At 42.0% G+C, this 13,010-nt stretch overlaps 2 protein-coding genes across 2 annotated transcripts; one reads left to right on the top strand and one right to left on the bottom strand.

The window, feature by feature from the left end:
• Positions 1-243: 243 nt before the first annotated feature.
• On the top strand, positions 244-2,812 carry LOC139623751 (uncharacterized). The gene is made up of 3 exons (XM_071482234.1): positions 244-746; positions 1,725-1,869; positions 1,971-2,812. The coding sequence occupies exons 1-3, from the start codon at positions 245-247 to the stop codon at positions 2,302-2,304; spliced, it is 981 nt and encodes a 326-aa protein (XP_071338335.1). The 5' UTR covers position 244; the 3' UTR covers positions 2,305-2,812.
• A 1,148-nt stretch (positions 2,813-3,960) lies between these two features.
• On the bottom strand, positions 3,961-12,931 carry mlec (malectin). The gene is made up of 6 exons (XM_071482236.1): positions 12,489-12,931; positions 11,803-12,023; positions 11,118-11,296; positions 10,727-10,903; positions 7,265-7,322; positions 3,961-7,099 (listed from the first exon to the last, which is right to left on the bottom strand). Exons 2-6 carry the CDS (start codon positions 12,002-12,004, stop codon positions 6,855-6,857), a joined length of 861 nt encoding a protein of 286 aa, XP_071338337.1. The 5' UTR covers positions 12,005-12,023; positions 12,489-12,931; the 3' UTR covers positions 3,961-6,854.
• Positions 12,932-13,010: the final 79 nt, after the last annotated feature.

The raw sequence follows: 13,010 nt of genomic DNA on the forward strand, positions 1-13,010 counted from the left end.
ATCCAAATATGGAGTAATTAGAGTCATTAGCTCAGGAGTTGAATTTGAATGGATGGGGTCGCCGCTCTTCGGGGCGCCTCATTATGCAGGCGCATTAAAAGAAGGCGATGGGGGGCAAATGGGTGGTTAAAGGCAGGAACAAAAAGAGGGGCAGGGACTGTGAGGAGGGCCAGGATTCAAATTCTAAGTGGTAAGATGTCCCCATTGTCAGTGGGGTATATAGCAGGCAGACCAAACTCGCCGGATGCAGAGCTGGCAACACAGAGGAGCTGCGTGTTATTCATCAATGAAGATCCAAAGGTCAGGATTTAGAAATCTCACCATGGCCTCCTCACACTGCATTTGGATTGCTCTATTTCTTCTTTCGGTGATGACAAATGGCACTGGAGTATTTGGTCGCGCAGTAGACAGTGGATTTGTGGCACAGTCGCAGAAAGCTGGAGATGGATCCTCTGGACCAACTTTACGCACGGACGGGTCGAGGCGGTGGAGGCGCGGGATCGAGGAGAAGCAGCGGGAGCGGTGCGCAGAGCTGGCAGCACCATGGCTGGAAAACACACAACAAGCTCCTGAGGATAATGCAACAGTGCTGCAACTCCGTGTTCGGCCTTTTCCCCCGGGAGCCTCCCTGGGCCTGGTGTTCCCAGGAAAACCTCTTTTCAGCTTCGCTCGGCAGGTTTACCACTGCTGTCAGGAGGGAGTAAACTGCAGAAGCGTCAAAGGGATTCAAGGTCGCTTGAGAGGAGGTAAGACAAACAGACTGTTGTTGTTCCCTGTTGTAATACCTTTTTTTAATACTGTAGATCTTAAATTTGTTGGTTGTGTTGGGTCTGGAGGGATTTACAAAGAGACACTTAAGGGCCCCTGATGGGCTGAAAAGCTCAACCAGAAAAATAAGGATCGGGTTTGTTTCCTTAGCTCCACTTCACAAAATGTGGCTTAAATCAACATATAAAATTAGCTACTGTAACCGCAGGAGGAGAACATCGACCAGGGCTCTTAGAGTCCAGATCTAAACCAACACACAATAACAACCCCACAGCTGCACCTTAACACATCACTGCCGTTTCTGAGATTTAGGTTAAACTGATTTCTTGACCATGTATCTAGAGCTGTATAAGATGCCAAAGAAAACAGCTTTGCCCACATTTCTACTTAAATTCCACTGAATTACTCTTTAGACTAAAGATCAAAACTGTTCTGTAACTTCAGGAGCTGTGTGGCTGATCCAGTTTCAGAGGTGGTCATGGAAGCCACCTTGAGGATTAGTAAAGATAAGAGACATATTTTCAATACCAAAAAATGACTTTTGACTATACACACATGCGAGATGCAATTTACACTCAGAAAAGCCCATCCAGTATATAGAGATGAAAGAATGACACTGTGCAGAAATGTCATTGGCTGCAGTAGTGAAAGCTGATGTGCTTGAAAAGCAGTTTAGGGGGCGTTAATGGCTCAATACAGCTGTATAGGACTGTGTTATCTGCATACAATAAGCCTTAGCTGTCTTAATGTCCCCTCCAGGAACTGTTGAGATGTCCTGCTGACAGATTAACAAGGTATTAGGAGTGAAAACATCACCTCTGTGGTGGAGATTCCTTTTCTGATCCCTGGGATTTATCTGAATGGATCCTGACATGAGTGTTTGTGCTCTGTGACATGAATCGCATCTTAAATGGACTGTGTCAGACTCTTCACTACCTCCTCTTCTCTCCCTGCAGAAACAGATGTGGAGTTACTCCTCACCAGGGAGATTTTATCGTTGACAGTTACAAGGGCTGAGCTTCACCTTCAACTCTCCAACCCACAGCACCTGGATCTCCATCCTGTGCTTCCATCCATGGCGAAGGGCAACCTCCCTACAAGGTAAAAACTTGCCTCTCGGTGTGATCTAATTTACTGTTTCACCCACATTCTTCAGTTCAGCCGTTAGTCTAAAGGCCTCTGCTGTCTCTTGCCTCCTTCAGGTACAGTGTGTGGTCACGGGGCAACATGGTGGAGCTGAGAGTGGATCTGCTGTTCCTCTTCCAGAGCCTGCAGGAGGCGGCAGGTGGTGCCGGAGGGGGTCCCAACTTGGTGAACATGCGGCGGAGGGTGTTTTCTTCCAGGGGGGATCCGCCAGCTCCTCGTGCTCTGCAGGACACTGATGGTGATGTGTGGGGGGATGGGCTGGCCAGCACGCTGCCTGCTCTGGAGCTGGGCTTGGTCCTGGGCTGCAGTCAGGCCGGGGCAGGGGTGTCCTGTGGAAGCGGCGGCGTTCACCTCTCACACACACCTTTCATGGCCCTGTACTACAGATAGATGAAGTCAAACTGAGACTGGACTGAGTTCTGCATGGAAACGTCTTATCTGTTGAATTACTGTTTTCTAACAAGGAAATGATGCACTTCAATATCAAATCTATTAATTTATAAATGTTATGCTTTGTAAAATATATATATATAAATTTGTAAATAGTGAATATGATATAGTGTAAGTTTATGGAGTCATTCTGGTTATTAAAACTAAATGTAACAGTGGCTCTTGAAAATAGTGTGTGGCCGGCTCAGTTAGTGGATGTGCTCCGTCTGCTTTGTTCAGCTGTGTTTGTCTTCTAAATATTCACCTTTTAGATATGTGGTTCTATTTTGAGACGTTTTCACAGTTGGTGGGAAAAGGTGGAAAAAAAACCACCTGGATAAACAAAGTGTCTGTACATGTCGCTGTGACCCTGCTGAACTCTAATGTCAGAGTTTCGAGGGATTTACATATTCACAAAGATGCATCATTCCAAAATGCTTCACACTTTGAATAAAGGCACAAATCAAATTTAACACAAGGCGACTTTTAAATACCAAATGACCTCAGAAAGCACCCGGCAGCAAGACAGGGATGTTGGGGGGGGGGGGGTGAAAAACAGCAGCGACACATTCTGATAAAATAGCACATTTATTAAAAAGAGACAGCATTTATCAGCATTTCCCACTTTGCAGATGTATGCCACATCTGAGTAAAACCAGAGCTCTCAAATACAGTTTTCACTCCACCTGCTGCTGCCTACAGCCCTCAGAAGAGCATTTCTTTATCCAACACGTGTATCTATACAGTAGGAGTTGTATTTTAAGCACACACTCACTGTGTGATCGGTGGCAGGCCTCACTTGTTTGTGTACGTGGTCGGCCGCCTGGACGATGGCCCGAAGCTGGCTGATGTTTTCGCTGTTCAAATTTGTCTCAGTTTAAATTCATCTCACATGTTCAGCCGCTTTGAAAATGAGACACAAGGAAGGAAGAAAAAAAAAAAAAAAAGCATCGAGCTGAAAACGGTCATCTCAAAAACAAATTAGCAATTAAATCGACTCTTTTTAGGATGAAGATTTCAAGACTGGTGTCACGGCAGGTGGATAATTAGCGGTGACAAATCCGATGACAAGACATGACATGTTTGCTTCCCCCGGTTTAGTCACTGCTTCACCAGTTGAGGGGGGGAAAAAAAAGATGACAGAAAACCAGAACCTTTCGTGTGATGTTGGGACACTACGCTAAAGAATTCGGATGGAATGACAGCAATTCTTTGGTTCTCATGAAAAAACAAAACAACAAAAAAAGAGCAGATCTTCATTCCACTCCAGTTCATTCAGCTGTGAGATGTACTGACAACAACAATAGGTCTGAAAAAGGCTGGTGAGGAGCTAAATACACAAAAGATAAGACTGACTGAAACAAGTGCTGGACATTTACATTTCACACAGATCTCTCAAACCTTTCCATTTTGTTTTTGACTGGCTTTGCTCCTAGAAAAGTTGAGGTTAGCGACAGATTCAAGATTTATTTTTCGACTGACAGGTGTCCGTTACTCCTAACAAGAGTTGTTTGTGTGGAATGAAAATCTAGCTCCGAAAAGTGTCTCTAACAGAGAAGAGAAAAAAAAGACAGGCAAACTTGATATAAGCCAACAAAAAAGCACCCTCAAGGCGAATGATGGTAAAGCACGTTGTATTCAATAATTCAAGGCAACAAAGACAAACACACACACACACACACACACAAATGACGATTTTAAAATACATGAGGCAGTGCAAAATGTCACACCAATAAAATATCACGTCTTAAAAACTCAAAAACAAAACAGATCCTGAGGAAAAAATTCAAACATACAAATCCAAGCGTATTATAAAACATCTCCAGATCAGCCCCACTCTGATTTAAATTATATATATGATAGAATGGAAGATCCCACATTTTCAGACATAATCTCATTTATTTTACTTTCTGGCAGACACTTTATCTGACTGCCCGTTAAATTTTTTAAAACTCTGTACCAACAACCGTTCCTCCTCAGAAGAAAGGCCACAAAGTCTTCCTCATGAGGAAAATAAAAAAAATAAAATAAAATAAGAAAAAAAAAACACCTCAGAAACAACACAAAAGTGATGAGATCAAAACTGTTGTCACACAATAAAAAGTGTGACCTTGTACCTTATATACACACGCAACTGTGTAGACTTGCAGACGAACAGAACACGGTGACTTTGGTGCTGAATTAAATGAACTTTTTGCATCTTTTCAGAGGGAAAAAATGGTGTGTATATGTCTTAAATATGCGTTGAGTTTACGGCTTAAAAAAAGGGAAACAGAAACCCCCTAAAAAAAAAAAAAAAACAACCCGCCAACAACTGTCTGAATATTTTCTGGCACCAACTTCTTACCCACCATCAATGAAAATTGGAAGGAGAATCAAGGGGTGGGGGAGGATCCGCAACACCTGAATTATTAACTGTTTTTCAAGTACTGCATATGGCAACAGCAATACTGGCAGAGGAGGGGTCGGGGGGACATTTAAGACGCATTAGTGAAACAGGCAAAGTTACAAAATTGTCCTTGGAGTAGAGCTAAGCACTTAAGGGAGGTAACTAGATACATAAATAGCAGGGTTCACAACACAACTCTAATAAAAATGAAGGACAAAGCTGCTTTTCAGTTTTGCATGGAAGGCAAAAGAAAAAGAAAATTTATATCACTGTCCAACAGCTGAGGGGTCAAACACAGTCAAAGTGGACTCTGATAATATGGCCATGTAGAAAAAAAACAAAAGGCTCAAAGATTACGTTTTATCCCCAGTTTGTCCAATCTATTCGAGGACCAGAACATGTAGCTTAATTGCACTGAAAGTTCACACTGAATTAACAAAATGGTACAGTCCACATTAAAACGTTTTAAGACAACAGATCTGAAAAGGCTGAGTGAAGGAGAAGGTGGAAAAGTTGGACTGATGTTGATCTAGAACATCTGGTAAACATCTGATTTTCTACTTCCACTGATGTTGTGCTTTGTCATCTCTTACTGCAGGTGGATGAACTTGTGGTACACAGAGCGACTTCGTATGAAACGAGTGCATTGACTGGCACAGATTCTTGTGATTTATTACAATGACATTGAGCTGCAGTGTCTTGTTCTCTCAGCAACATGGACTGAAGATCACGGCCCATCAGAGTCAACACAGCTTCCTGTTTTAAATCCAACACAAAAATTTATGACAAAGCAAAATAAAACAAGAAAAAAAAAAACACAACTCTCCCCTCCAGTCTGATCACTGATGTCAAAAGTGGAAAAACTCTGTTCCACTAAATCAGCTGTTATCAATTCCATGTGGTGAGTGTACTGCCCAGTTAAACCATTAGCCAGAGAGACATCACAGACTTCAAGTTGCGAGCTATTCGTCAAATTAACAGGCCACCAAGTTTTCCTTCTCTAACAAAATAATAAAAAAAGACATTCTTTGGTGAAACAAAAAGGCAGGCGTGCATAATGAATGAATGGAAAAGGCAAAGATCACCTCAAATACAGCTTGTAATTTTAGCATTTCACAGCATAAGCTTTGCCTCTCACTAAATGCAAGTATGGTGTCTCTTACTGACAGAAACCGTTGAAGGTTAAACACTCACTCCTTGTAAAGTCTGAAGTTTAAAACAGATCCATTCGTCAGAAAGAATCCAACAAGGACTTTCAACCTGTGATCACTGTTGAGGACACTTTTTATGGCCCTTGATTAACAAATTTGTGAATCCCAACCTAATTTTAAAAAGACAAGCCTAGGTAGACGACACACAGTAAATAATCCCTCCAGTTACAGAAATGGTTCGACACCAAATTACTCTCTTCTTTCAACATCTTGTGATAAACAGATGATGGCACGTCAACGCAGGACTAACTAGAGGTGAGTGGACAGACACATATATAAAAAAAAAAGAAAAAAAAGGGAGCTCTCTTAAATGGCAACTGTATTTCCACTAACCGTCTTGACTCATGGATTCTATTCTATTTAACCAATTTCTAAGCAGCACCATTTCCAATTTGAAGGTAACATGTCAGACCAGATGCTGAGCAGGAGTCTTAAACACCCAGTACAAAACAATGCTTTTAGTTTATAAAACGGGGCCCAGACCAATCACTCCTGAGCATCCCTTAGCTGCTGAAATGTGGTTTCAAACCGTGAAGACTGGCATCTGTAAATCCTGCCCAGTCTGAGTGGAAATGACTAACATTGTTCAAAAGGGTCAGCAGAGGTGGATGCGAAACACATTCACAAAGAAGCGCACAGCATACACTTCCTACATCTCCTTCTCTTTCCTCAGCGGTACAATTCACCAGCAGCGCTTGCTTCGTCTTGCAGTGGCTCTTCGAGAAGTTATTGTCTCTTTTTGTTCCTTAGGTCGACGTGATTTTCTCAAAGCCTTCAGCTCTCTCCTGTGTGTGTTTTTACCTGTGCTGCTGTTGTCACTTTGATCCCCCTCCCCCCTTCTCTCCCTCTTTCTCTTCAAAGTCTCACGTCTGTCTTGTCCTCCTGACGTTTCCTCGACCGCTAGTTTTAGCTCACAGCCGACAGAGGCAGAACAGTGTGGGGATGAACACCCCAAATGCCACAAGGATGGGAAACATTAGGCTGCTGTTGTCGGCCGCATACGGGTTTGGTGTTCGGGGGCCTGACTGGACCCTGGTCTTAGCACCTGTTGGAACCTTTTTCTTCCCGCCCTCCTCGCCGCCTTCACTATCTTCCTCTTCTTCCTCCTCTTCCTCATGCTTCTCCAAGCCAGGGTGAGGCTGAAGTTTTGGTACATCTGTCAAATAAAGGAGGATGGGGAAGTTATTCACACAGAAGTCTGGATGTGTCGATGCACAGGTATGTAATACAAAAGTGTTATACAAAAGTGCTGACATGTTGTTGAGCCAGACATCAGAAACTACTCAATAAGTTTTTATATGTTTACAGTCTCAGGACTCACCGTCTAATGTCCCCTTCATTACATAGAGAGCGCAGACCTTGGGGTTGTCATAATAACCCTGAAACACACAACAGATCAGCACCACACAGCAGACAACACAAATGCCAAATGAAAGCAAATATTAGGCATTTTAGTTTTAATAGCACAGCAGAGAGGTGATTGAGGATGTTTTCACACTTGGTATCTTTCAGCCCTCAAAAGCTATATATATATATATATATATATATATATATATATATATATATATATATATATATATATATATGTGTGTGTGTGTGTGTGTGTGTGTGTGTGTGTGTGTGTGTGTGTGTGTGTATGCATGTATTAGAACTGTCAACTGTATTAGAAATGTCAAAGCTAACGCGATAATAACGAGTTAACGCAAATTCCTTTTAACGCCACTAATTTTTTTGACGCACAATTACCACACACACACATTCTGTGATTATGACCTTCAGCCCACCCCTGTAGTTTGGGAAATTAGGAAGTGACGCAGCAGTAACGTTGCGGATGGCAGCAGAAAAAAAACCCTCTCCAGCAGAAATGGATTAAGAAAAGGGTCTATTGAACAGCAGGTTAAACAAACTTTGTTTTAATTTATTTTTTTATATCTCTCTGTTTTGATCCCACTTTGTGGAAGGGGATGTTTTCGTGAGCCTTATTTTTCCCCCCATGTGAGTTTAAACAGTTATTGTGTGAGAGTATTTGCTTTAAGTGTGCAGGATCCAGGGAAAGGCCAGGGAAATGCCCCTGGCCTTTAAATCATATTCTCCAGTTGGGAGGGAACATGCTTGTTTAGCACAAGCCCCAACAAATATCCGTGAAATTTTACAGTGAAAATTAAATGCAAAAACGATCATCGGTGAAAGTATCAGTAAAAGTATTACTAATTTAACCAAATCCCACAGGAATGTGGATAAGATGCAAGTATAGCAGCAGCCATCTTGTTCCGAGTGAAGCTCCAGAGCTCCAGAGGAAGTGACTAGCGTGAACAGACAGAGGCCCCATCAGAGTGAACCATAACGAGAACTGAGTCCTCTGTCTAATGAACTCAAAAAGATGTGAACGCAAAAAGAACTGATTCCCTTTTCTGTTGGTTCACTGTAAGAGGACTGAGTTTGATTTGTTTAAAAAAGGACTATGTGTTAACACCCAAGTAAAGCTGATTAAACTGGTTCAACTTAGGGCACAAAGAAACAAAGACAATACAGTTTCACTGGACATCACTTTGGCTTTCAAGAGACATGGCTGGAGCACCCTTATCTTACTATGATGCTCAGATTGACACAAAAAACAATATTTAAAAATGTCTTCCTTCTTTGTGTTTAGTCTGCGGAAAGAGCAGACAGTATGTCCCACTTCTATCTTTTTAGAGAAAGAAAATACTGAGAGAACAAGTGATCTACAAAAAATAAAAAGAAAGAGGTCACTGCGGAAAAAACTTTTTTTTTTTTTTTGGAGTATGCCATCTTACAAATATAGCCTATAGCCACATGTTCTACAAACCCCACTAGCAAAATCTTTCATTTGTTAGAACCCAGGGCTTAAAAGGAGTACTAATCGTGTCAGAAGGAAAAAAAAAACACATATGGCCTCTGGCTGCTTCATGAGTATTTGTGATTAGTTCCCAGACTTCAAAACAGAATCAAACGTAATCTCTCAGACTGCGATGTTTTGCTGTGCTGGTGCAAATATGGGCTAAGTAAACTGGTATGTGTCCAGCCACTGTAGTATTTCTAGTCAATCAATTATTCCTTTTATAGTCATGGGCATTTTTGCCAAGTTTTGCTTCTGGATATTAAATTAAACCTACACTGATAGACAGACAATAAAAAGTCATACCAATAGTAACAGAAGCACAGTATCATAGTATGAGATGGTGCTGTATTGATGACAAGGAGACCATAAAGGGGAATGTTATACATGTCAGGTTGCGTGAAGTGATTAAAAAATGGAGCACTGCTGTTGAAGATATGAAATGGAGACGTTTGAACCAAATGACCAACACCACTGCTTCTGCAGAGATGTGACCAGAGATGGTAGATGTATTACCAGAGAATAAAATGTGACAAGGGAAGAAGTGAAACAATTACTAAGCTCATCAGAGGTGCTTATCAATAAGAATGATGGATTCATGGCTGGGCTACAGGCTCCAAAGACATCCAGCCATTTCTTTTTTATACAGTATTAGCAACAGATTTTTTTGATGTCATAATGTCCCTTCATAAATCACATATATCTATGAAGAAGGGAAACGAAGGCAAGCTACCACTTACTTGAAAAAGAGGTGAATGGTGGAGAATTTGAAACTCTCTGTGATTTATAGGGAATATCAGTTTGGTGAGAACTACAGGGCAAAGTTAAATGCTGCAGTGCATGACAAATATAATAGAGTCCAACCAGGTTTGGATCTGTTGTCAGTCATTTGCATGCCCCACACACTGTCAACAGCCCCTGTCAGACGAGTTCATTATGTAAATGTGCTGTCAATTTTATATGTGAGCCTCCTGTTGAATGAGCTCAGAGAGTCAATTTTCCATAAAAGTCATGATGGCAATTTTACTTGTTCATATTTAACACTTCCAAAGAGCTCAAGTCTGAAATAAATACAGATTATTATAAACTTGCCATTTCTTATGCATAAAGAAAATTTTATATGACAAGTACTTTCACTAGATACGTTCTTTCTTACTACAGAAGTTACTCTGATTTCCACTTCTGATTCTGCTCTGTTTTAGTACGGTTTTGCCTATTCTACTTATCTCTCTTCATTGCACATAGGGGTCTATGGCCATGTCAAAATAATAACACTAACACTACTGCAAAAAAAAACCCCAAAAAAACAGTTAAACAGGTAGAGCACCACTTTTACACACAATATGTAGTTTGCTTCATTTGAGAGAAAAAGAATGACAAAAATTCACATTTTCTTACACATCAAAATTTCAAAAACTCAAATTACTCTTACTTCTCAGAATGTAAAACTATCTTCAATTGCTGTCTCATTGTGCAACAGTGTGCCGTGAACACATCCAATCCATCAATAAAATGATCACAGATCAGAGCAATTCCTCCATAAAATGTGCCTCGTAAACAACCAAAAGTTATGTTTACATTCGGCCAATTTCCTTTAATATAAAACATTTGAAAAGCGGATTTGTAGTTAATGTTTAAAAATGTGCATTGTTTCCATCTTCGTTTCCTTCAATCGCTGACCAGCCAAATAGAGTGAAACTATTGGAGGGAAACAATGTTCCATAGCACTACTGGTCAAAAGCACCTTTCATTGATATTTGTAGTAGTATTTCTTTATAGAGTCCTACAGGATCAACCTGTGTAACCAGGATTAACTTGTCAAAATGCCACTGAAACATGTAACAGCAAAATAGGCAAACTGACACTCCTTTTCAATAACAATGAAATCTAAAAATTTCTCAAGTCATCCAAATCAAAACAACTCACCTTTACAAACTCCACAGTGAGCTTGCCGTTGAAAGTGGACACCTCTCCTTGCACGCTCAGCTTTCCACGTCGAATGGAGAAAGGCACTATCTCATCATGAGCGGTGCTGTGACCCACTCGATCAAAGATATCCAGGTCCTTCACCACCACATGGCCATTTAGACGGACGTCAAACACCTAGAAACATATTCCCAAATCATCAGTGGTTAAGAGCTAATCCACACACACACACACACACACACACACAGCCTAACATTACAACAACAGAGTATACTTATGGGTATTCAGTTAGTTAAGTGCGGATTTAAAAAATGTGCTCATTGTATACATTCTGCTATCAAACTCTGCGACTGTGTAGATGACAATAACAATGATACATTAATTGCCATACCTTTTGCTGTGACTGGGCGAAGTAAACTTCTGCATACTTCATAACTAGTATATAGTCTCCTTCCTCACGAATGGGGATATCATATCCAAAAGTGTCCTCATTGTAGCGCTCTGTCTGATACAGGATCTGGTCCTCTGGACTGGAGCGCAGTATTGGTAGACGCACCCCATAATCGGAGGCTATGAAGGAGAACAGCATCAGGTTCAGTGTGGCCTTTGCTCACAAGATCCCACTAAAAGTTGCATTTCTGGAAAACTGATCATGTTTTACGTCAAGCTAAGCACCACATTAGGAAAGCCCTGACCTTTTCCAGCACTCTGTGAATTACAGTGCCTTTGTGTTGCAAATGGCAAGTTACCACACTGTGTTCACTCCAGCTTTCAATTACAATATCTGCGCCCAATAACTGACGCCAAGAATGAGTGTACAGTCAATCAGATCATATCATCACCTGCTTCCTCTACATGCTGAGAGGGGCGGAGCTGTAGAGCTCTATGCTGACTCCTCACTAGTTGGTGGTTACTTGCGGAAGCCAGATCATGCAGAGGTTTCTGCTGGAAATTTCTCAGGCTCCGGGGAGCAGCACTTACCTTCACAATGTCACTCTCAGCAACACCTTGCAGGTGAAGCCCAGCAAAACACGCAGACTCATATTAGCAGTTAAGCGCTAATGAATTCAACTCACCTTTACCAATTTTCCCTTCCAGTGGGTCCTTTTTGAAGTGAATTCCGTGCACGTCTACATGTGCTTCACCCCCGGCATTTACAGCCCAGATAACCCGTTCGGCGAGGCTGGGGCCCCCGCCGTCCGCCAAACACTGCTCTGCCAGCAGCGACAGTGCCGCTGCGAACAGCCCGGCGACGAGCTGCGCCGTGACCCGCTGCATCGCCACACACAGCCTGGTCCTAGACACACAGACACACAGACAGACAGACAGCGTCGGTATCTGCTTGCATGCAGCACCGTTTCTGCATGGAAGTGACCCTTCCGTATGTAACATCAACCACAGACGGTTAGCTAGCGTAAGGAGCTAGCAAGCCCGTCTCGATGACATGCAACGTGATATCTTGAAGTTAGCCAGTATGCTAATGTTAACTGTGCCAATACCGGCAGTAGCGTTAGCACGAAATCCTACAGAGACCCAGAAAATGACAGTGATATTATATAAATAGGTGTTCTAGTTTAACCTTAGCATATTCAGGACATTAAGTTACCACGTCCGTAATAATAAGTCAAATATTATGGAATAACGAGAAATTAGCGGCGAGTAATGTTGGTCAGTTAGGCTAGCTAGCTAACCTTCCTACCCATCTAACCAGAAATACCAGGTCTATCAGAGCCGGGCTAACGTTCATGCAAATGTCTCTTACCTTCCCCCTGTCACCAATATCTTCAGACTGTCTTTTGCCAATGTGTAAGTTCACCTCCGCTGATAAAGTCTCACCAGCTGCCTGTACTCGAAACTGTAAGGTAACTTGACTGTGTGCAGATATTCTCAGCTGCTGGTGGCTACAGCCTGCTAAACTGACTTTCATTCAATGTGTGCACCCAATCTAACATTTGCTCTGCCAGTGTGCAGGAGCAGGGGGCGGAACAGCGCTACCTAACCTTACATTTCACATGGCCAATGAGTGACAGATGCTCCGTCGAATCACATGCTCCTGTTAAGGCTTCCTCATCCATCTAACACCATTTCATATCACAGACCAATCACGTCCTACTTTATAGCTATGTACAAATAACGACTTTGAATGTGTTCATCAATAACATCAAAAGTCACAGATCTTCTGGGTTGTACAGGGTTTATGCTCATACTCTGATCTTGATTGGCCGAGGCGTGCAGGAAGAAGCCCTGTGACTTTTTTACACGTCGAGTGAGGGATTGGATCATT

Source organism: Trachinotus anak, unplaced genomic scaffold, assembly GCF_046630095.1.
Source record: "Trachinotus anak isolate AG129_WGS33_773 ecotype Australia unplaced genomic scaffold, CSIRO_AGI_Tana_v1 ptg000008l, whole genome shotgun sequence".
Classification (NCBI taxonomy): Eukaryota; Metazoa; Chordata; class Actinopteri; order Carangiformes; family Carangidae; genus Trachinotus; species Trachinotus anak.